The 24,373-nt window shown below is 41.6% G+C and overlaps 1 protein-coding gene across 2 annotated transcripts; it reads left to right on the top strand.

Annotated features, from left to right (window-relative positions):
- The first annotated feature begins 20,601 nt into the window (after positions 1-20,601).
- abt1 (activator of basal transcription 1) lies at positions 20,602-22,620 on the top strand. 2 transcript variants are annotated; one of them, XM_071349011.1, is made up of 4 exons: positions 20,602-20,829; positions 21,098-21,440; positions 21,543-21,718; positions 21,920-22,620. In XM_071349011.1, the coding sequence occupies exons 2-4, from the start codon at positions 21,125-21,127 to the stop codon at positions 22,298-22,300; spliced, it is 873 nt and encodes a 290-aa protein (XP_071205112.1). In that variant the 5' UTR covers positions 20,602-20,829; positions 21,098-21,124; the 3' UTR covers positions 22,301-22,620. The 2 variants fall into 2 exon arrangements, with proteins under 2 accessions (XP_071205112.1, XP_071205111.1); XM_071349010.1 differs by having other exon boundaries at positions 20,677-20,829; positions 21,908-22,620.
- The last annotated feature ends 1,753 nt before the right edge of the window (positions 22,621-24,373 follow it).

The raw sequence follows: 24,373 nt of genomic DNA, 5'->3' as shown, positions 1-24,373 counted from the left end.
ATGTTATTGCGGGTGTAGCAAAATGCTTGTGGTTTTAGCTCTAACAGTACAGTAATATCTAACAAGTAATATCTAACAATTTGTGAAGATGCTGGAGGAAACAGGTACAAAAGTATCTACATCCACAGTAAAACAAGTCCTATATCGACATAACCTGAAAGGCCACTCAGCAAGGAAGAAGCCACTGTTCCAAAACCGCCATGAAAAAGCCAGACTACAGTTTGCAACTGCACATGGTGACAAAGATTGTACTTTTTTGGAGAAATGTCCTCTGGTCTGATGAAACAAAAACAGAACTGTTTGACCATAATGACCATCGTTATGTTTGGAGGATAAAGGGGGAGGCTTGCAAGCCGAAGAACCATCCCAACCGTGAAGCACAGGGGTGGCAGCATCATGCAGCAATGCTACCAGATACTAATTGAGTGTATGTAAACTTCTGACCCACTGGGAATGTGATGAAAGAAATAAAAGCTGGAATAAATCATTTTCTCTACTATTATTCTGACATTTCACATTCTTAAAATAAAGTGGTGATCTAACTGACCTAAGACAGGGAATTTTTACTAGAATTAAATGTCAGGAATTGTGAAAACTACGTTTAAATGTATTTGGCTAAGTTGTATGTAAACTTCCGACTTCAAGTGTACATATGAGATGAGCAATGCAAAATATGTAAACATTATTAAAGTGACTAGTGTGCCATTTTTAAAGTGGCCAGTGATTACAAGTCTATGTATATAGGGCAGCAGTCTCTAATGTGGTAGTGATGGCTATTTAAAAGTCTGATGACCTTGAGATAGAAGCTGTTTTTCAGTCTCTCAGTCCCAGCTTTGATGCACCTGTACTGACCTTGTCTTCTGGATGATAGCGGGGTGAACAAGCAGTGGATTGGGTGGTTGTTGTCCTTGATGATGTTTTTGGCCTTCCTGTGACATCGGGTGATGTAGGTGACCTGGAGGGCAGGTAGTTTGCCCCCGGTGATGCGTTGGGCAGACCGCACCACCCTCTGGAGATCCCTGCGGTTGCGGGCAGTACAGTTGCCGTATCAGGCGGTGATACAGCCCAACAGGATGCTCTCAATTGGGCATCTGTAAAAGTTTGTGAGGGTTTTAGTTGACAAGCCAAATATCTTTAGCCTCCTGAGGTTGAAGAGGCGCTGTTGAGCCTTCTTCACCACACTGTCTGTGTGGGTGGACCATTTCAGTTTGTCCGTGATGTGTACGCCGAGGAACTTGAAGTTTTCCACCTCCTCCACCGTCCCGTCGATGTGGATATGGGGATGCTCCCTCGGCTGTGTCCTGAAGTCCACGATCAACTCCTTTGTTTTGTTGACGTTGGGTGAGAGATTATTTTCTTGGCACCACACTTCCAGGGCCCTCTCCTCCTCCCTGTAGGCTGTCTCGTCATGGTTGGTAATCAGGCCTAGTACTGTTGTGTTGTCTGCAAACATGATGATTGAGTTGGAGGCGTGCGTGATCACACAGTCATGGGTGAACAGGGAGTAAAGGAGTGGGCTGAGCACGCATCCTTGTGGGGCCCCAGTGTTGAGGATCAGCAAAGTGGAGGTGTTTTTTCCTACCTTCACCACCTGGGGGAGGCCCGTCGGGAAGTCCAGGACCCAGTTGCACAGAGCGGGGTTCAGACCCAGGGCCTCAAGTTTAATGATGAGCTTGGAGGGTACAGTACTATGGTGTTGAATGCTGAGCTATAGTCAATGAACAGCATTCTTACATAGGTATTCCTCTTGTCCAGATGAGATAGGGCAGTATGCAGTGCGATGGCGATTGCATCGTTTGTGGATCTATTGGTGTGGTAAGCAAATTGATGTGGGTCTAGGGTGTCAGGTAAGTACAGGTGATACAATCCCTGACTAGTCACTCAAAGCACTTCATGATAACAGAAGTGAGTGCTACAGGGCGATAGTCATTTAGTTCAGTTACCTTTGCTTTATTGGGTATAGGAACAATGGTGGACATCTTGAAGCATGTAGGGACAGCATACTGGGATAGGGAGAGATTGAATATGTCTGTAAACACACCACCCTCAGCAACTCCTACTGCCCACAGCTATGGACTCAGACTTGAATTTTCATGCAGATTTAAGCTATAATCAAATTTAGAAATATTAATATGCTTGATATACTTTAGAATGACTTTCCTTTTTGGGCGGGAAATACCGGGTTAACCGGGACAAAAGGGATTATTCTCGGGATGGGACATTTGTAAAATACCGGGAAAATATTGAATCCTTGCTTATTCTTTAGATGTTTGAGGCTGCTGGTGAACCCTGATGTGCAGGCATAATCAAAGTAACACTAGATTAGCGCACTTGCGGGTGTATATTGGTTTCCATCCAATTGGTGACAGATTTTCATGCGAATATTCTAAAATCTGCATTAAAAACAATATGCAGATTTCAGGGTTTCCTGCAGGAAAATTTGCCGGCGGACAACGTGAACGGGAAGATTTTAATTTACCGGATATCCATATGCATTCAGATCCAACTTAGCGCAGGCAGTGCCATCAATAAAGGGTGAATATTGGCCGAATGAGCCACACTTACATGTCTATAACAAATTACAAAACTCTATTCCTTGTGTTTCGATGTGTAGCATATGCAAATCTTTATAGACAATTTTCTTTTATAGTTTTTTAGGCTACTCTCCTAAAACAATAATTGTCCACCTCAAGTTCAGCTGTCGGAGATTTGAGCACTAAACACACCAGGGCATTGCATGCATAGGCCTATAGGCTCATGTGTCTACTGTATAATGTTAATATTTGCAAAAATATATAGCCTATATAAAGGAAGAGAAGCTTAGGCCTAGAAATAGAGAGATAGAGATATGCGGCGGCATGCTGCGACACCGACATGCATTTCTTTACGTCAGATGGCTACTGCGTCTGCTAAACAGATGTAGACGTACAGAAGGAGGCTAATTCGTACATTTTATAAGATAAGCATTATATTGTTAGTTTGTAGGAGTAACTCTAGTACTGTAGGTCTGAAACATTCTTCTTCACCTCAAGTTCAACTGTCGGGAGTAAGTTGGAGCGCCGTTGCACTCTGCCTTCATGTCATAGGCTTGCAGTAGCTACAGCTTAGGAAAAGCCACACCACACCATACCTTTACAAAAGCATATCAACTTTATTAGGGTAACATGAAAAGTAAGTCAAGCTCTTGTTTATAGGGTTAAAATAAGAGCAAGCTATTAAATTGTGGAAAACACAGCATGACAGTTGGAACTTAATTTGGCCAAAGAAAATGGCTCAACAGAAGAAAACAAAACACATGCAAACTGCTTTAAACCTACCAACAAAGGCAAGTGCCTACCATACCCAACAAATGACAGACATAGGCTATTGTTGTTTATTTTACAACAGACCTACGTATAACCTGTAGTGTTGTAAGCTAGTCTAGGCAGGATCATTGTAGTGTTGTAAACTAATCTAGGCAGGATCATTGTAGTGTTGTAAGCTAATCTAGGCAGGATCATTGTAGTGTTGTAAGCTAGTCTAGGCAGGATCATTGTAGTGTTGTAAGCTAGTCTAGGCAGGATCATTGTAGTGTTGTAAGCTAGTCTAGGCAGGATCATTGTAGTGTTGTAAGCTAGTCTAGGCAGGATCATTGTAGTGTTGTAAGCTAGTCTAGGCAGGATCATTGTAGTGTTGTAAGCTAGTCTAGGCAGGATCATTGTAGTGTTGTAAGCCTGTCTAGGCAGGATCATTGTATTGCCACTAAACCAGATCAATAGAGGAGATTTTTGAGCTGTGTGGCTAATGTCTTCACTGTTGTTTCAGTCCAATAGGGCGGCGCACAATTGGCCCAGAGTCGTCTGGGTTAGGGGAGGGTTTGGCCTGGGTAGGCCGTCATTGTAAATAAGAATTTGTTCTTAACTGACTTGCCTAGTTAAATAAAGGTTAAAAAACATTTTTTAAATGCGCAATGATGTACCTGGCCTCTCCACTACCTATCAGCTAATGCTATTTGTTGTTGTCGATTCATATAAAAAATTGATGAGCTTTCAATGTTTTTATGTTATGTATGATTACTAGTTAGCTTATGGCAGATCTGGACAAACGATCCACTTACAGTACTGTTATTGTCACTATGAATGGTGGATAGAGGGCAGGATATACTTTTAGACTGGTAGACTATACTGACCTGTGGTACAGTACACGTTAGCACATGGAAAAGCGTAGTGCATAAGGGAAGTACCAAAACACCTTGATATAGGGGAGGCCCATGCAAGCACATGAGGACATTTGGCTTGGATGAAATACATTATATAGTAAAACCTGCAAAAGAGTGAATGTTAACCAGGGGAAAAAAACACACTACCCTCCCCGTGACCAATAAAAAACACACTACCCTCCCAAACCCCAAAAATACGTTTGACAACCCTCCCCTGTTTTGGACCCCCCCCCCTCCTCCGCCCCCAGTAAATTGTGATCTGTCCTTAATTTGAATGGTTCATACAAGCTTTTCATTTGCAGTCAATATAGCACACGTGTCCTATTTTCAGTAATGACCATCTGCCCATAATGTATTGAACTGGTATCCTCAAGAGATATAAGGAGGGAAGATTGCTCTCCTGAACTAAAACTCTGCAGTATGCCTATAGGCTAAGTGTGATAACAGTAGATTAATGTATAGCACCTCACAGTATAAATACAGAAGTGTTTAAGGATAATCTCATTTTTAAATCAGATGTACAGTACCAGTCAAAAGTTTGAACACACCTACTCATTCAAGAGTTTTTCTTTATTTTTACTATTTTCTACATTGTAGAATAATAGTGAAGACATAAAACCTATGAAATAACACATATGGAATCATGTACAAACCAAAAAAGTGAGCAACAAATTTTAGATTCTTCAAAGTAGCTATCCTTTGCCTTGATGACAGCTTTGCACACTCTTGGCATTCTCTCAACCAGTTTCACCTGGAATGCTTTTCCAACAGTCTGGAAGGAGTTCCCACATATGCTGAGCACTTGTTGGCTGCTTTTCCTTCACTAACTCTAACTCAGTTGGGTTGAGGTGTCACGTCCTGACCATAGAGAGCCTTTATTTTCTATGGTGGAGTAGGTCAGGGCGTGACTGGGGGGTGTTCTAGTTTATTATTTCTATGTGGGGTTCTAGGTTTAATTTTCTATGTTGGTGATTTTGGTATGATTCCCAATTAGAGGCAACTGGTAATCGTTGTCTCAAATTGGGGATCATATTTAAGTAGTGTTTGTTCCCACCTGTGTGTGTGAGATATTGAATTTTGTGTTTTGAGTTTGTGCACGTAGCATCTCGTTAGTCACGGTTCGTTGTTTATTGTTTTTGTTTGCTAAGTTTCACTTTATAATAAATATGTGGAACTCAACATCCGCTGCGCCTTGGTCCGTCTCAACACACGACCGTGACATGAGGTCAGGTTATTGTGGAGGCCAGGTCATCTGATACAGCACTCCATCACTCTCCTTCTTGATCAAACAGCCTTTACACAGCCTGGAGATGTGTTGGGTCATTGTCCTATTGAAAAACAAATTACAGTCCCACTAAGCGCAAACCAGATGGAATGGCACATCGCTGCAGAATGCTGTGGTAGCCATACTGGTTAAGTGTGCCTTGAATTCTAAATAAATCACAGACAATGTCAACAGCAAAGCACCCCCACACCATCACACCTCCTCCTCAATGCTTCACGGTGGGAACCACACATGCAGAGATCATCCTTTCACCTACTCTGCGTTTCACAAAGACACAGCGGTTGGAACCAAAAATCTCACATTTGGACTCAGACCAAAGGACAGATTTCCATCGGTCTAATGTCCATTGTCTGTTCTTCTTATTTGTGTCCTTAAGTAGTGGTTTCTTTGCAGCAATTCGAACATGAAGTCCTGATTCACGCAGTCTCCTCAACAGTTGATGTTGATATGTGTCTGTTACTTGAACCCTGTGAAACATTTATTTGGGATGCAATTTCTGAGGCTGGTAACTCTAGTGAAGTTATCCTCTGCAGCAGAGGTAACTCTGGGTCTTCCTTTCCTGTGGCGGTCCTCATGAGAGCCAGTTTCATCATAGGGCTTGATAGTTTTTACGACTGCACTTGAAGAAACCTTCAAAGTTCTTGACATTTTCCACATTAACTGACCTGCATGTCTTAAAGTAATGATGGACTGTTGTTTCTCTTTGCTTATTTGAGCTGTTCTTGTCATAATATGGATTTGGTATTTTACCAAATAGGGCTATCTTCTGTATTCCACCCCTACCTTGTCACAACACAACGGATTGGCTCAAACGCATAAAGAAGGAAAGAAATTCCACAAATTAACTTTTAACAATGCACACCTGTTTATTGAAACACATTCCAGGTGACTACCTCATGATGCTGGTTGAGAGATTGCCAAGCTGTCATAATTTTACAATGTAGAAAATAGTAAAAATAAAGAAAAACAAGGAATGAGTAGGTATGTCTTAACTTTTGACTGGTACTGTATATTGATAAAGCTGGGTATGCATGCAACGGCTCATACATAAGTAATGGAAGCATTGTATTTTTAAAGCCACAGAGAAAGTTTGAAGGGGCTGATGCCATTAAAGTTGTATGTGCTCTGGAGACTGCATTTATACTAAAAACAGTCTGGTGCTCAAGATGATTTTCACAAGTGTCTTCAGGATAAATTCCCTCCCCAAATGCAGAATTTCCCAACCATGGTGCACAGCATGTACAGTTGAAGTCGGAAGTTTACATACACTTAGGTTGGAGTCATTAAAACTAGTTTTTCAACCACTCCACAAATTTCTTGTTAACAAACTATATTTCTGGCAAGTTGGTTAGGACATCTACTTTGTGCATGACACAAGTAATTTTTCCAACAATTGTTTACAGATAGATTATTTCACTTTTAATTCACTGTATCACAATTCCATTGGGTCAGAAGTTTACGTACACTAAGTTGACTGTGCCTTTAAACAGCTTGGAAAATTCCAGAAAATTATGTCATGGCTTTAGAAGCATCTGATAGGCTAATTGACATAATTTGAGTCAATAAGAGGTGTACCTGTGGATGTATTTCAAGGCCTACCTTCAAACTCAGTGCCTCTTTGCTTGACATCATGGGAAAATCAAAAGAAATCAGCCAAGACCTCAGAAAAAAATTGTAGACCTCCACAAGTCTGGTTCATCCTTGGGAGCAATTTACAAACGCCTGAATGTACCACGTTCATCTGTACAAACAATAGTACGCAGGTGTAAACACCATGGGACCACGCAGCCGTCATACTGCTCAGGAAGGAGACGCGTTCTGTCTCCTAGAGATGAACGTACTTTGGTGCGAAAAGTGCAAATCAATCCCAGAACAACAGCAAAGGACCTTGTGAAGATGCTGGAGGCAACAGGTAAAAAAGTATCTATATCCACAGTAAAACGAGTCCTATATCGACATAACCTGAAAGGCCACTCAGCAAGGAAGAAGCCACTGCTCCAAAACCGCCATAAAAAAGCCAGACTGTGCACATGGAGACAAAGATCATACTTTTTGGAGAAATGTCCTCTGGTCTAATGACACAAAAACAGAACTGTTTGGCCATAGTGACCATCGTTATTTTTGGAGGAAAAAGGAGGCTTGCAAGCCGAAGAACAACATCCCAACCGTGAAGCACGGGGGTGGCAGCATCATGTTGTGGGGGTGCTTTGCTGCAGGAGGGACTGATACACTTCACAAAATAGATGGCATCCTGAGGTAGGAAAAATATGTGGATATATTGAAGCAACATCTCAAGACATCAGTCAGGAAGTTAAAGCTTGGTCGCAAATGGGTCTTCCAAATGGACAATGACCCCAAGCATACTTCCAAAGTTGTGGCAAAATGGCTTAAGGACAACAAAGTCAAGGTATTGGAGTGGCCATCACAGAGCCCTGACCTCAAACCTATAGAACATTTGTGGGCAGAACTGAAAAGGCGTGTACGAGCAAGGAGGCCTACAAACCTGACTCAGTTACACCAGCTCTGTCAGGAGGAATGGGCCAAAATTCACCCAACTTATTGTGGGAAGCTTGTGGAAGGCTACCTGAAACGTTTGACCCAAGTTAAATAATTTAAAGGCAATGCTACCAAATACTAATTGAGTGTATGTAAACTTCTGACCCACTGGGAATGTGATGAAAGCTGAAAGAAATCATTCTCTCTACTATTATTCTGACATTTCACATTCTTAAAATAAAGTGGTGATCCTAACTGACCTAAAACAGGGAATTTTCACTAGGATTAAATGTCAGGAATTGTGAAAAACTGAGTTTAAATGTATTTGGCTAAGGTGTATGTAAACTTCTGACTTACACTGTGTATACTTTTTAACCCGCTTCTGTGCATTGGGCTACAGTACAAGTGATGTTTTAAAGGTCTCACCAGATTGTGCCCTTGAGTCCTCCTTAACATGTTCATTCTGCAATGACTCTTTGTTCGTGTTTGTGTTCATAGCAACACCGTAGCCTTTGAAAGTGTTTATGGATTTTTTATGGTATCCCGTTGCTATGCAACTGGGTTTGATATTAGTATGAGTATACTGACAGACATACTGATAGGGATCCTAATACTCCCATTGGCATAGAATAAATCCATAGTTTAGGTTGTTGCTTCATAAAATTGCATTTTTCATGAAATGAGGTACATTTGGGTGAAGTATTGTCATTGTATAGCCCACACTGAGTGTACAAAACATTAACAATACCTGGTCTTTCCATGACATAGACTTATCAGGTGAAAGTTATGATCCCTTATTGATGTCACTTGTTAAATCCACTTAAATCAGTGTAGAAGAAGGGGAGGAGTCAGGTTAATTAAATAGTCATTTTTAACCCTTGAGACAATTGAGACATGGATTGTGAATGTGTGCCATTCAGAGGGTGAATGGGCAAGACAAAACATTTAACTGCCTTTGAACAGGGTTTGGTAGTAGGTGCCAGGCGCATCAGTTTGTGTCAAGAACTGCAATGCTGCTGGGTTTTTCACACTCAACAGTTTCCCGCGTGTATAAAGAATGGTCCACCCCCCAAGGGACATCCAGCCAATTTGACATAACTGTGGGAAGCATTGGAGTCAACATTGGCCAGCATTCCTGTGGAACGCTTTCGACACCTTGTAGAATCCATGCCCTGACGAATTGAGGCTATTCTGAGGGCAAAAAGGGAGAGTGCAACCCAATATTAGGAAGCTGTTTCTAATGTTTGGAATACTCAGTGTATATAACCAATATTCAACAGATATTGTAATCCTCATACCAATAATATATTTCACTTCCTGTATTGCATGACAGTGAGACAGGGATTCCTAGAACCAGTCAATATTGACATCCAGACATAGACCTAATTAGTCTGTCTCATGTGATATTACATTGTAGCTCTTTGACAGACACTCTTATCCAGAGCAATTTTGGCGTAAGTGCCTTACTCAAGGGCACATCGACATATTTTTCAACTAGTTGGCTTGAGGATTCAAACCAGCAACCTTTTGGTTACTGGCCCAACGCTCTTAACCGGTAGGCTACCTGCCAGTCTACATACAGTTCCCTTTTCCCAAATCGTCTGCATTAATTAGTAATTTAAGAATAATCAACTTGCATGATCATCTGCAAAATATGGGAAAGCCTTGCACTGAATGTAATGTATGAGAACACTTCCTGGTCACACTTCCTGGCCACACTTCCTGGTCACACTCCCTGGCCACACTTCCTGGCCATCTCCATTCATACTGTGACCACTAGTCTGCATACAGAAAAAGTGAGAGATTTAGTGGTTTTGACCAAAGTGTATTGACCAAAGTGTATTGACCAAAGTGTTATGACCAAAGTGGTCTTCATTTATTAGATCTAGCCATAATGTAGCTTCAGCCATATAACACAGTAACTCAGCTCATAATGAATGATGATCAGTTCTAGTTCGTGCCTTGCGTCTGCCTTCATCCCATCTCAAGCAGTGAAATAACTCCCAACACAGAGTTTCCGTGCAGCATATCCTCCCTCCTGCAACTCACCGCGCTGCTGAACTCTTGAATGAGTGGGCGACCGACAGGACATGCTATGTGATGTGCTTTAAGATCAATGACTTGGCTCTATCCACACACAGCGGCTGCTCCCAGTGGATGGCAACGTCTGTAGAGTAGAGTGAGTCCGTCAGGCTTGCTGTGGTGTGCAGTGTACAGCCCTGGCTCAGGGGCTACCTCTTGGCCAGGAGTATAGATCCTTTCCTCTCACCTCACAGACAGGCCTGGCTGCCTGCCTCAGAACAGGGTGTGCATGGTGCCAGGAATAGGCTAAGCCCTGAAGTGTCGGGGCATGACATCCCATCACTGCCTTCACACTGTGCCCAATGGAGGTTAATGAACAAAGCCATCCTGGAACACGATTCCACTTGTATTTCTGTTAGATATCTGGACATTTTTCTTATTTCCATTAAACAGGTTTGAACAGCAGGAGCAAAATATAAAGTATCAGTTTGATTCCTGGGTTTATGATTTGTTGCACTGCACAGTGTATGTATTGGTGGCAGCATACAAACAGGGGTTTCTTTCTCATGACATTGACATTGCAGTCTATTTACTTCCCTGCAAAACCAATATGCCAGCACTTTCATATATCCTTAGGACAGGATATTTATATAACTAGGTGCTTTCAGTTGTATTTAACTTGGGTATGATTCCATACAGTTCACTTTTAAAAGCAGTGTTCATGTGGAGATGAAAACCCTGGCTGACACACATTATGCATATATCTCAGGGAGAACAGCACTGCCTGCTGCTCATTAGCACATCTGTTTTCCCCCTCGATCAATATTTAAAAACAGTAAATAAATCATTAGTGCCAGGAGCCTCTGGGCACCTTTGCATTTTCACTGTAAATGAGAAGGGTGGTGCTCCCTCCCTCCCTCCCTCCCTCCCTCCCTCCCTCCCTCCCTCCCTCCCTCCCTCCCTCCCTCCCTCCCTCCCTCCCTCCCTCCCTCCCTCCCTCCCTCCCTCCCTCCCTCCCTCCCTCCCTCCCTCCCTCCTTGTCTTTCTCCCTCTCCTGCTATTGTTGATCTCAGCAGTGTGTGTCACCTTTGAAATGAGGGCTCCTCAGACACACCTAATGGGTTGTGAGAGGCACTGGCTGTGGTGTACTGAGGGTGTGTGTGTGTGTATGTGTGTATGTATGTATGTATGTATGTGTGTGTGTGTGTGACTCTAACTGGTGCTGCCACAAGGATCCAGACAGATGGCTCAGTGTTTATCTCCTGTTGTTGGATCTCCCGTCAGAGATGCACTTTGATGTTTACACCGTCATGGTCACAGCTTTCAGTCCTGTTTCACCCAGGGTTTGAAGAGTACACTCCAACTCTCTCCAGTTTACTCTGGGCTTTGTTCTCTGTGAGAACAAAACATATCAACCACTACTCAGGGACCTCCACACTACTTCTTGTTGTAAATATTTACTTTTTAAAGAATAAACAATTTGCTGTGATACAGGCTTTTCATATTAAACTAGTGCCACTGCCGCATGGCCCTCTCAAATGAATATTTGCACGCGAGTGGAACAAACTGGTGCATGTCTTTTTACTTTGTTATTGAGACAATGCTTCTCTGAGCCATCCATCTATTTTTTAGGGCTCCAACTAAACGAATGTCAAATATAGCAGTGAGTTTGTTGTTTTGGTATAACAGCTATCATCTGTGATTCACCATTAATGTTAGTGAACTACAATATCTACAAATACACCTTTCCTGTCTTAGAATTTCTTATGCTTTGTATCCCTCTCCTCCCACACATAATCTGATCTCCTTTATTTCCTCCTCGTAATTCCATAATTCTTCAAACCCTCATGTGATATACATTCTTGTTTGAAATTGTGCCCTGAAATAATGTCTGGCAGCGATAATCCACCATGCCTCCTCTCTGTTCTTCCCCCTGTTTCTCTCTATCTGCTTGTCACAAGTGATTCATAGCATGCTAATTTTAACGCTGTTTTGTTTGTGTACAAATTTGGTGGACAGTGCCCTGTCAAATACATGTTTGAAGCTGTCATTCATCCAGCAAATCAAACAGACAAAAAAAAAACATACTCTGCAAGGCATTTCCGATCTGTCACACAGCGCTTCACTTCATATTTCTCTGTCTAATTACGAACTATTTGAAGTCTTTGAACACTTGAATCATTGAGTATATTGTGCAATGTCAATTTTCTAATTTAGTTCAGGCAATATTTGACAAATTTTGTTCCCTTTTTCATAAAAACATGAAACTTGGTATACTTGTACAGTTTGAGACCGTGAATATTTTCAAATATGGAGGCATTGCAAGAATACCTGCCCCATAACCAAATCATGTATTTTGCATCATATCTTCTGAAACAAACATTAAATCACAGAAAATGTGATGTCTACCCTTATGTTTTGATGTTCAATGATTACAGTTATGACATGCACAACATCAAAACGGCCCCTAGCAGCAGTGGCGGCCATTTTGCTATTCCGACATAAACTAATTATGTATTTTCCATTATATCTGCTGAACTATGATAACCTTGAAGCATGATAACACAGAAAAGGTTACCCTTTTATAAAAAACTATACTAAATATCATCACGTCACCAAATAATTGATTAAAACAAACTATTTTTTAATGAAAGTCTACAGTAGCCTCAACAGCACAACTAGCTTCCGTTTAACTCTGGGTACATTGACTTCAATAGAAAACCTAGGAAGCTCATGGTTCTCACCCCCTTCCATAGACTACATGCTGACCAGACCGCTCAGGTCGCAAAATACATTTACACATACATGTTATTCAATCATTGCACCCACACTGCTCGCGCGAGCGTCTGCGTTGCCAAGCGCGAAAATAGAAGTCAGTTCTATTTGTGACGCTGAACGCGGTTATACCCACGTGTGTGATTGAAAGATGAACTGAGGTCAATCGGTCGGTTGTGGTAATACACCATATTATGAAAGTTAGATGCCAATCGCCATATGAAGTCCAAAGAAGAAAAAGCCTGGAAGGAGGAGAGATGACTAGAAACGATTTGGTTGACCGTTTTAGGTGTGGATTAATTGTGCATTTCAGGTAAAATAACAACTCAACGTTTAAATCCCAGGACAAATTAAGCTAGCAACAGCAAGCTAGCTAAATAGGACAAATTAGCTAACAACTGCAAGCTAGCTATCTAAATTGCCATAAATGTTTAATGCTTTTCGACCTTTCCCCTATTTAATATAATGGGTTCAGAGTTTGTTTTGATATTTCAACCTGTGTGTTTGATATTTCAACACGTGCGTCCGGTTTGGGCATGGTGTTACACAGTAATTATGACAACTTCCGGAGGACGTCCTCCAACCTATCAGAGCTCTTGCAGCATGAACTGACATGTTGTCCACCCAATCAAAGGATCAGAGAATGAATCTAATGTAATACTGAAAGCATAGCTACAGCCAACTAGCACTACGGTGCATAAAATGTGGTTAGTTGACTCAAAGAGAGAGAAATACAATAGTTGAACAGTTTTGAGCAAATACATTTCTTCCAAAATGAAGGAGAAGCAAGAGAGAAATAGAGAAATGTCATTGTTTTATTCACTTTATTTACTCAGTTTCACTTACTTAGCTAGCAAATGCAGCTGATATGGTTTGGCTTGGATTATTATTTTTTGCCTGGTCACAGACAGCTGATGTGTTGTGCATTGAAGCTCACAAGCGAAGGGAAGAGGTGAGAGGAGGAGAGTGCATAGATGTGAGAAGGAATACAATGTGCCTGCTATGAAAGTGAACTGTGTTCACGCATGATCAGGTGTGTATTCATTCCGCCGATTCTGTCGAAAAACGTTTCCTAAAGGGAAGTAAATGGAACAAAACGGGAAAAAACGTACCTGAATTTGTCCAATAGAAACTCTCACTTGCAACTGTTGGACTGAAGATTACACCCTACATCAGCTAGATGCAGACAAGAGTGTGCAAGGCGGTATTGAATGCGTCATTGTCTGTCCATGTGTCACTGTGTGTCACCTCAAATTTTTCTCTCAACCTGTGTGCACCTACGTTGTAAACTTTCATTCATAGGCTAGGTTGTAGCAACCTCATGATGGGTATAGGGAAAATTCACTGTTAATCACTGTTACATTGAACTGGATGAATGGAATATGAATGACAGTCATCCAATATGCTGTAATAGAAATAAGTCCATGCTCATGAAAAAAAATATTGTCCTCAATTGTTTACAGACAGATCATTTCACTTATAATTCACTGTATCACAATTCCAGTGGGTCAGAAGTTTACATACACTAAGTTGACTGTGCCTTGAAACAGCTTGGAAAATTCCAGAAAATGATGTCATGGCTTTAGAAGCTTCTGATAGGCCAATTGACATAATTTGAGTCAATTGGAAGTGCACCTGTGGATGTATTTCAAGGCCTACCTTCAAACTCAATGCCTCTTTGCTTGACATCATGGGAAAATCAAGAGAAATCAGCCAAGACCTCAGAAAAACAATTGCAGGCCTCCACAAGTCTGGTTCATCCTTGGGAGCAATTTCCAAACCCCTGAAGGTACCACGTTCATCTGTTCAAACAATAGTACACAAGTATAGACACGATGGGACCACGCAGCCGTCATACCGCTCAGGAAGGAGACGCGTTCTGTCTCCTAGAGATGAACGTACTTTGGTGCGAAAAGTGCAAATAAATCCCAGAACAACAGCAAAGGACCTTGTGAAGATGCTGGAGGCAACAGGTAAAAAACTATCTATATCCACAGTAAAACGAGTCCTATATTCACATAACCTGAAAGGCCGCTCAGCAAGGAAGAAGCCACTGTTCCAAAACCGCCATAAAAAGCCAGACTACAGTTTGCAACTGCACATGGGGACAAAGATCATACTTTTTGGAGAAATGTCCTCTGGTCTGATGAAACAGAAATAGAACTGTTTGGCCATAATGACCATCGTTATGTTTGGAGGAAAAAGGGGGAGGCTTGCAAGCCGAAGAACACCATCCCAACCGTGAAGCATGGGGGTGGCAGCATCATGTTGTGGGGGTGCTTTGCTGCAGGAGGGACTGATGCACTTCACAAAATAGATGGCATCATGAGGTAGGAAAAATATGTGGATATATTGAAGCAACATCTCAAGACATCAGTCAGGAAGTTAAAGCTTGGTCGCAAATGGGTCTTCCAAATGGACAATGACCCCAAGCATACTTCCAAAGTTGTGGCAAAATGGCTTAAGGACAACAAAGTCAAGGTATTGGAGTGGCCATCACAAAGCCCTGACCTCAATCCTATAGAAAACTTGTGGGCAGAACTGAAAAAGCGTGTGCGAGCAAGGAGGCCTACAAAACTGACTCAGTTACACCAGCTCTGTCAGGAGGAATGGGCCAAAATTCACCCAACTTATTGTGGGAAGCTTGTGGAAGGCTACCCGAAACATTTGACCCAAGTTAAACAATTTAAAGGCAATGCTATCAAATACTAATTGAGTGTATGTAAACTTCTGACCCACTGGGAGTGTGATGAAATAAATAAATACTGAAATAAATCATTCTCTCTACTATTATTCTGACATTTTTACTCTGATTAAATGTCAGGAATTGTGAAAAACTGAGTTTAAATGTATTTGACTAAGGTGTATGTAAACTTCCGACTTCAACTGTACCTGTCTATATAAGGTCCCACAGTTGAAAGTGCATGTCAGAGCAAAAACCAAGCCCTGAGGTCGAAGGAATTGTCCGTAGAGTTCCCAGACAGGATTGTGTCGAGGCACAGATCTGGGGAAGGGTGCCAAAAAATATCTGCAGCATTGAAGGTCCCCAAGAACCCAGTGGCCTTCATCATTCTTAAATGAAAGGAGTTTGGAACCACCGAGACGGGCCAAATTGAGCAATCCGGGGAGAAGGGCCTTGGTCAGGGAGGTGACCAAGAACCCGATGGTCACTCTGACAGAGCTCCAGAGTTCCTCTGTGGAGATGGGAGAACCTTCCAGAAGGACAACCATCGCGGCAGCACTCCATCAATCAGACGGAAGCCACTCCTCAGTAAAAGGCACCTGACAGCTCGCTTGGAGTTTGCTAAAAGGCACCTAAAGGACTCTCAGACCATGAGAAACAAGATTCTCTGGTCTGCTGAAACCAAGATTGAACTCTTTGGACTGAATGCCAAGGGTCACGTCTGGAGGAAACCTGGCACCAACCCTACGGTGAAGCGTGGTGGTGGATGCATCATGCTGTGGGGATGTATTTCAGTGGCAGGGACTGGGAGACTAGTCAGTATTGAGGCAAAGATGAGCGGAGCAAAGTACAGAGAGATCCTTGATGAAAACCTCAGACTGGGGCAAAGGTTCACCTTCCAAAAGGACGACCCTAAGCACACAGCCAAGACAACGCATGAGTGGCTTCGGGACAAGTCTCTGAATGTCCTTGAGTTGCCCAGTCAGAGCCTGAAATTGAACCCGATCAACCATCTCTGGAGAGACCGGAAAATAGCTGTGCAGCGACGCTCCCCATCCAACCTGACAGAGCTTGAGAGGATCTGCAGAGAAGAATGGAAGAAACTCCCCAAATACAGGTGTGCCAAGCTTGTAGCATCATACCCAGGAAGACTTGAGGCTGTAATCGCTGCCAAAAGCGCTTCAACAAAGTACTGAGTAAAGGGTCTGTAAAATGCAAATGTGATATTTAAGTTTTTTATTTGTAATAACTATGCAAACATTTCTAAAAAAGAATTTTAGAATACGGCTCTAATGCAACAAAATGTGGAAAAGGTCAAGGGGTCTGAATACTTCCCGAATGCACTGTATGTCTTGATGGTCAAGGATTACAATAGTTCAGATGATTATATAATGGTTGACTGCCATGGTAAGCCATGGGAAGTATTCCAAAGAAATTGTGGTTTCTGACAAACTACGTCATAGAATATTATTTCTGTGGCATACTGAGCCATACATCTGTCTGCTGCTGTCTTCTTGCCGCTGGTTGTAAACGTAGATACTGTGTGACATTGTGTAAATTCATGGAAAACAAGAAGTGCCTTTGACTTGTCTGGACGCAGGGACTTGGTGATTTCATGGGCACGTATGTACCTTCAGTGTTTGTCGGTCCCAAAGGCCACCCACCAATCCTCAAATTATATTTCAGAAGATAAGATTTCAATTTTTTGGCCCTATACAGTTCTCCTTAATGATCGCACTAACAGTCAAGATATCATCCATCAAGCTCATTCTGAGATGTTCATGAAGAAAGGAACAGAAAAGAAGCAAATCCTCCCACAAAATGTGCTTTGGTTCACCAAATGAAAATCAAATGCTATTTATATATAGCCCTTTTCACAACAAGGATTGTCCAGAAACATATTCTGCAGGAGAAATCCCAATCAGGCCTGTAGGCGTTGTCATAGCTATCTTCATTTATTTAACTAGGCAAGTCAGTTCAGAACAAACTCTTATTTACAATGACGGCCTACCCCAGCCAAACCTGGACAACACTGGACCAATTGTGCACAGTCCTATGGGACTCCCAACCACAGCCAGATGTGATTTAGCCTGGTTTTGAACCAGGGACTGTAGTGTTGCCTTTTTCACTGAAATGCAGTGTCTTAGGCCGCTGTGCCACTTGGGAGCACGAGTGCACAGAAACACTTAACCGGGTCTACCGGTCATGTCCCGCCGGATTGTGAACGTGCAAAGACACTCCATTGACATAAAGGTGTTTTTGTAAAAAATGATAACATTTTGTTGTGTGCAACAGGGTGTCCATTGAATGCAAGCTTTACAAATTGTTGTATTGTTAAAACATGTATAGCCTGTCTATCTATGGGTAACCGGGGTGACGTGTTACGCTCCACCTGCTCAGTTTCCCACCACAAAACACCAGAAAATGTCCAAAAAGAGTAGAACCAGCTCACCTGCTTTTACTATGATTTCACTATTAGATGTTCAATGTTTCTGTTGAAAAACAATATTTAAAAAGGAATAGTTTCACCATTTTACCATATTTACCATATTAATATTAAAAGTTCAGTTCACGTGACAGGCTTGACCTTAAAATGAGGAACAAACATTTAATCACATGAATCACATTTCCTTTTCTGCTTTTTTTGCACACCAGTATCTCCACTTGCACATGATCATCTGATGATTTACCACTCCAGTGTTAATCTGCTAAATTGTAATTATCTGATTTATTGCCTACCTCCTCATGCCTTTTGCACACATTGTATATAGATTCTCTTTTTTTCTTTTTTTCTACCATGTTATTGACTTGTTTATTGTTTACTCCATGTGTAACTCTGTGTTGTTGTCTGTTCACACTGCTATGCTTTATCTTGGCCAGGTCGCAGTTGCAAATGAGAACTTGTTCTCAACTAGCCTACCTGGTTAAATAAAGGTGAAATAAAAAAAAATAAAAATGAAATAAATAATAGTATTCAGAAATGACAAGGGCTTTACAATGATGGTGAAATCTTCCTAGAAGTCACAGAAGTTGCAGAGGGACATGTCAAAATGCAGAATTTTGGCTTTTTAGCAAGTCTTTATTCAAATAAAAATTGGATTTATTGAATTATTCATGTGGCCTATATTAAAGGGCACTTTATTTAATATTACAGGCTTTTAAATGTAATATTGGTGCACAATTTCTACTTCAAATATCAAAGAGATGCAAAAGGTACTCATTTGTTGGAACTATCATTGAAGTAGTTGAAAAATGTCCATGATTGTAACAATCTAAATAAGTATACCATAGAATCTCAGAATATTCCAGAGTGACACAATGCAAACTACCAAAGCCTTCTTGAAGTCTATAAAATTAGAAGTTAAAGTGGGGGGGACCAGACATCCATCCTTGTCCCGTGCAGAATCCTGCTCCTCCCTTAGTGGCTGACTCCAAGCATACATTTTCAGTAAAGTAGAATAAAAAAGATTTGATTTTGCAATCATTGTAATCATTGACCATCAAGACATAGGTGTAAACATCACATTTTCTGTGTTATCATGCTTGGTTCAGCAGATATGAAGGAAAATACATAGTCCGGTTATGGCGTAATAGCAAAATTATCGCCACTGTCGCCATTGTTTAAAAAAAATGTTGTGCATGGTATCATTGTAATCTTTGTCCATCACAACATAGGGGTAGACATCACCTTTTCTGTGATTTAATGTTTGCTTCAGTAGATATAATGCAAAATACATTTTTTGGCTATGGCAGAATGGAAAATAGCTGCCACGCCCGTCAGGAGGTGTTTTTCCAATGCCTCCATATATGAAAATATTCAGGGCCCCAAACTGTACAAGTGTACCAAGTTTAATTTTTTAATGAAAAAGTTAACATAATTTTCACGTATCCCTGGACTATTTAGATAAATTATCCAAATGAATAATCTGTTTTCTGGCATGGTAATGTGGAATGACTTCAATCAATAGATAACAGCCTAAGCCCAGCAACGACATTTGGTTAGGATACCGCAAATGCAGTAGCTCACCGGTTTACACAGATGTTGATACACTTACCAGCAGAAAAACAGCAAACGTTATGTGACAATATGTAGGACTAAGTAGCAATCCCACAATCTACTTGACTGATGTTGTTGTTCGCAGAGGCAAGCACTAAGGAACATTTATATTTCAATTTAACAAAGGGTGAGAAACTCATTAAATAAGGGGAGAAAACAGAACATCTAATTCAACACTTCCATCTTCCATCTTTATGTAACAGCATTCAATATGAAACATGCCATCTCTCCTTCCTCCCTGGAGAATGCAGCTTTAGTGTTCATGGTTATATTTAAAGATAGACAGACCACTGACAGGGTTGCAGAGCAGCACTTAGTAAACCCAAGTCATCCTGTTTAATAATGCAGGAACACACATGCAACAGGCACATGGCCATGCATATTAAAGCACCAGTGCAGCCCTGCAAGAAAGAACATCAGAGAGGATGGGAGAGGGTGGTCTGGGCTATGAGACATGTCTCCCTGTGAACATTTCTTTACGTCATGTCTCAAATGTAGTCTTCTCCTGAGGCTTCCATCTGCATGCTAGACAGTAGACTGCAAGTTCTGCAGACAGTGCACTCTTTCGCTCTGGCTTTGAGACTGGCCTCAGTGAAGAAGACATCAACCTTGCATGTTATAGCGAATGAAGTCCCAGATCAAGTTGCCTAAAAAGGTGATAGGATACATTTTTTTGTACACTTTTACATGGCTATAGTAGATGTTGTTGTAACAACAAGTATCACGTTGTTCAAGATCAAGTTGTATACTACTCTGCCCTACCAAGCAAAAAGGCAATAACTGCTCATTTGGTCAAAAATGAGTTAATGTCATTTTTGCTACATTAAATATATGCTTAAACATGTGGACAAGTATCCTGCCTCTATTGTACTGTGTTTTGGAGAAAATGGGGGTCATGTTAGCAGTAACTGCTTAAAGTTACTGTGAAACCAAGGCAAATAAAAGCCATTTTTCTCAGTTCCACGCTATGAGCAGTTATTGCCTTTTTGCATGGTAGGGCAGTACTGTCATCACTTTGAGCGTCATCATCACAGCGGGTGCATGAAGTGAGACCCAACATTTTACTATCCCTTACACCAACCAGTGCGTTCTAAATTCATTCTCAGTGTAATGTTGCCACCTTTTGTTCTAAAAGTGTAATGCACCGGAAGTATTGATCTTCTTTCTGCCATACGTCATCACACTTCCTGCGCACGTGCGGTCCACATTAACTTGCGTTGTGTTCCTAGGTAGCTTTGACTTTGAAAAGCGTATTGTTATTTACTTATTAATGTATTGATTTGCGTATTGGAACGTCGACGCGAGGCTGCACGGTAAGTTGAGATCAACAACTTTGACGTAAATGTAAGAGACGCTTGTGCAAAGCGTTATTAACCCACATGATAGCCACTTAGCTAGCTAACGTTACCCAGTGTCAGCGTGTAGTGCCTATCATACGACTAACTAGCCTCTTATGTTGGGATCACCAAGCGTCAGGCTAACGGCTAGCTAGCTGCTATGTTTGTTTTTTTGTTACAAACTCTGCAAAAGGACCACGTGATAATACAATTGTCCTGAATCCATTTGTCAACATAAATCTAGGCCATCTGATCTGTCTGGACACGTGAGATGGAGAGGATGAACATCGAGGAGAATAAAGTGAATGAGGATATGACCGATGATGATGAAGAATCTGGAGAAATGCCCAAGATTGAAGCAGATGAGGATGACGACAACACAGAGAATGACGATGAAGAACTACATGATGAGGAACTTAAAGAACAGGCTGAAGGTGATCCCAAAGAGAAAAAGGTGTCAGTAGGCAAGACGTGTCTGCCTGGAATAGTGTATTTAGGTCATATACCACCAAGACTGAGACCCAAGAATATGCGCAACATGCTGAGTCTGTATGGGGAGATTGGAAGGATATTCCTACAGCCTGAAGGTAAGACTGCACTCACTCTGCATGTTAAAATCAACCCTGACACTGTCTGACAGGATTTCCGTGTTTTGTCTCAATCATTACAATGATACCTGTTGTCCTCAGACCGGTCTGTGAAGAGGAAGAAAAAGAAAGCTGGCACCAAGGCGTGCAGTTTCACTGAGGGCTGGGTGGAGTTCAGGGACAAGAGAGTGGCCAAGAGAGTGGCAGCTAGCCTCCACAACACACCGATGGGCGCCCGGAAAAGGAGCCGCTTTGTCAGTGACCTCTGGAACATCAAGGTGTCTCAATTTTCTCTTCAATGATCTTTGTGTGGACATTTTAGTGTGACTACATTTAACTTTGGAAGTGTAAAGCACTGTCATAACCCACATGCCCCAGATCCCTTATTAATAGAAACCTTAATACCAACATTTGATTTTGTTGAAATTTTACTGTCTAAATAACTATTCTGACTCTTAATTGTCAAGGTTATTGTTCAGTACCTCCACAGGTTCCAGTGGTGTCACCTGAGTGAGCGACTGGCCTATGAGATGACTGTGCTCCAGCAGCGCCTCAGAACTGAGATCTCTCAGGCCAAACGAGAGACCAACTTCTACCTGGCCAATGTGGAGAAGAGCCAGAACATGGACAAAATGAGGAAGAAGAGGGAGAGGAAGGGCGAGAAGATAGAGGAGAAGACTTGGAACTTCACCCAGCGACATACAGAGGATGAGATCCAGATGAGTCGCCTGCGTAAACAGACCATGTCCAAGAAGAACCTGCTGAAGGCCCAGGACAAGGCTAGGGACATACAACAGAAGTCCCAGTCCAACGTCTCTCTGCTGGCCAAGATCTTCAACAGCAGCAAAGCCAGGGACTGAACCTAGCCCGGCTGTTCTGGTCAAACACAGTATCCCAGGACTGGTCTCTTTCAGTATCACAATTAGAGCAACCTTTTGCCCCTGACACTTGCTGGTGTTGTGAGCGACACTGAGAGGATGGGCTCTGTCCAGACACACACAGACTCGAGGGGAAAATACGGTGTTCTCCATCAGTATAATTTGATTATAAATGTAGGAGAGACTTGGACAGATCCTCTTTTTGGTTTAATGTGTTGTAAACTATAAGCTATGATGCAGTAACAATATGTTCAGCACCATGGATTATGCTATTTGGAAACATTAAACGGAAATACCTCTTATTTTATTTCATTATTGTAAAGATAAGCACAAACCATACATTGATGATATATGCTGAACAAAAATATAAACGCAACATGTAAAGTGTTTCCATATGCACAAAAAGTGTTTCTCTCAAATTTTGTGCACAAATTTGTTTATATCCCTGTCAGTGAGCATTTCTCCTTTGCCAAGATAATCCATCCATCTGGCAGGTGTGACAGCATGATCATTACACTGGTGCACCTTGTGCTGGGGACAATGAAAGGCCACTTTAAAATATGCCATTTTGTAAAAACACAATGCTAACAGATGTCTCAAGTTTTGAGGGAGCATGCAATTGGCATGCTGACTGCAGGAATGTCCACCACAGATGTTGCCAGAAAATTGATTGTTCATTTCTCTACCATAAGCTAACTCCAATGTTGTTTGGCTGGGCCTGGCTCCCCAGCACCATGGAAAACACCTGCTCATACTGTATGTGCTATTTGGAAAAATTAAATTATCTTTTCTTGTTAATATTACCAGGAGTCTGAAAGTATTGAAATACATATTGTATACTGAACAAAACCATAAAATGCAACAATTCCAAAGATTTTACTGAGTTACAGTTCATATAAGGAAATAAGTTATTGAAATGAAATTCATAGATTGGGGCCTAACTTATTTCCTTATGAACTGTAACTCAGTAAAATCTTTGGAATTGTTGCATTTTATGGTTTTGTTCAGTATACAATATGTATTTCAATACTTTCAGACTCCTGGTAATATTAACAAGAACAGATCATTTGGTTAATGACAAAAATAAGACCAAGTCAGGATCAAAATCACTCATTACTGATTTGTTTCAACTACAGTCGTGGCCAAAAGTTTAGAGAATGACAAATTAATTTTCACAAAGTCTGCTGCCTCAGTGTCTTTAGATATTTTTGTCAGATGTTACCATGGAATACTGAAGTATAATTACAAGCATTTCATAAGTGTCAAAGGCTTTTATTGACAATTACATGAAGTTGATGCAAAGAGTCAATATTTTCAGTGTTGACCCTTCTTTTTCAAGACCTCTGCAATCCGCCCTGGCATGCTGTCAATTAACTTCTGGGCCACATCCAGACTGATGGCAGCCCATTCTTGCATAATCAATCCTTGGAGTTTGTCAGAATTTGTGGGTTTTTGTTTGTCCACCTGCATCTTGAGGATTGACCACAAGTTCTCAATGGGATTAGGGTCTGGGGAGTTTCCTGGCCATGGACCCAAAATATTGATGTTTAGTTCCCCGAGCCACTTAGTTTTCACTTTTGCCTTATGGCAAGGTGCTCCATCGTGCTAGAAAAGGCATTGTTCATCACCAAACTGTTCCTGGATGGTTGGGAGAAGTTGCTCTCGGAGGATGTGTTGGTACCATTCTTTATTCATGGCTGTGTTCTTAGGCAAAATTGTGAGTGAGCCCACTCCCTGGGCTGAGAAGCAACCCCACACATGAATGGTCTCAGGATGCTTTACTGTTGGCATGACACAGGACTGATGGTAGCGCTCACCATGTCTTCTCCGAACAAGCTTTTTTTCCAGATGCTCCAAACAATCGGAAAGGGGATTCATCAGAGAAAATGACTTTACCCCAGTCCTCAGCAGTCCAATCCCTGTACCTTTTGCAGAATATCAGTCTGTCCCTGATGTTTTTCCTGGAGAGAAGTGGCTTCTTTGCTGCCCTTCTTGACACCAGGCCATCCTCCAAAAGTCTTTGCCTCACTGTGCGTGTAGATGCACTCACACCTG

The sequence above is a fragment of the Salvelinus alpinus genome, chromosome 17, assembly GCF_045679555.1.
Source record: "Salvelinus alpinus chromosome 17, SLU_Salpinus.1, whole genome shotgun sequence".
In the NCBI taxonomy this organism is placed as follows: domain Eukaryota; kingdom Metazoa; phylum Chordata; class Actinopteri; order Salmoniformes; family Salmonidae; genus Salvelinus; species Salvelinus alpinus.
This window is presented reverse-complemented; position numbering and strand designations above follow the sequence as displayed.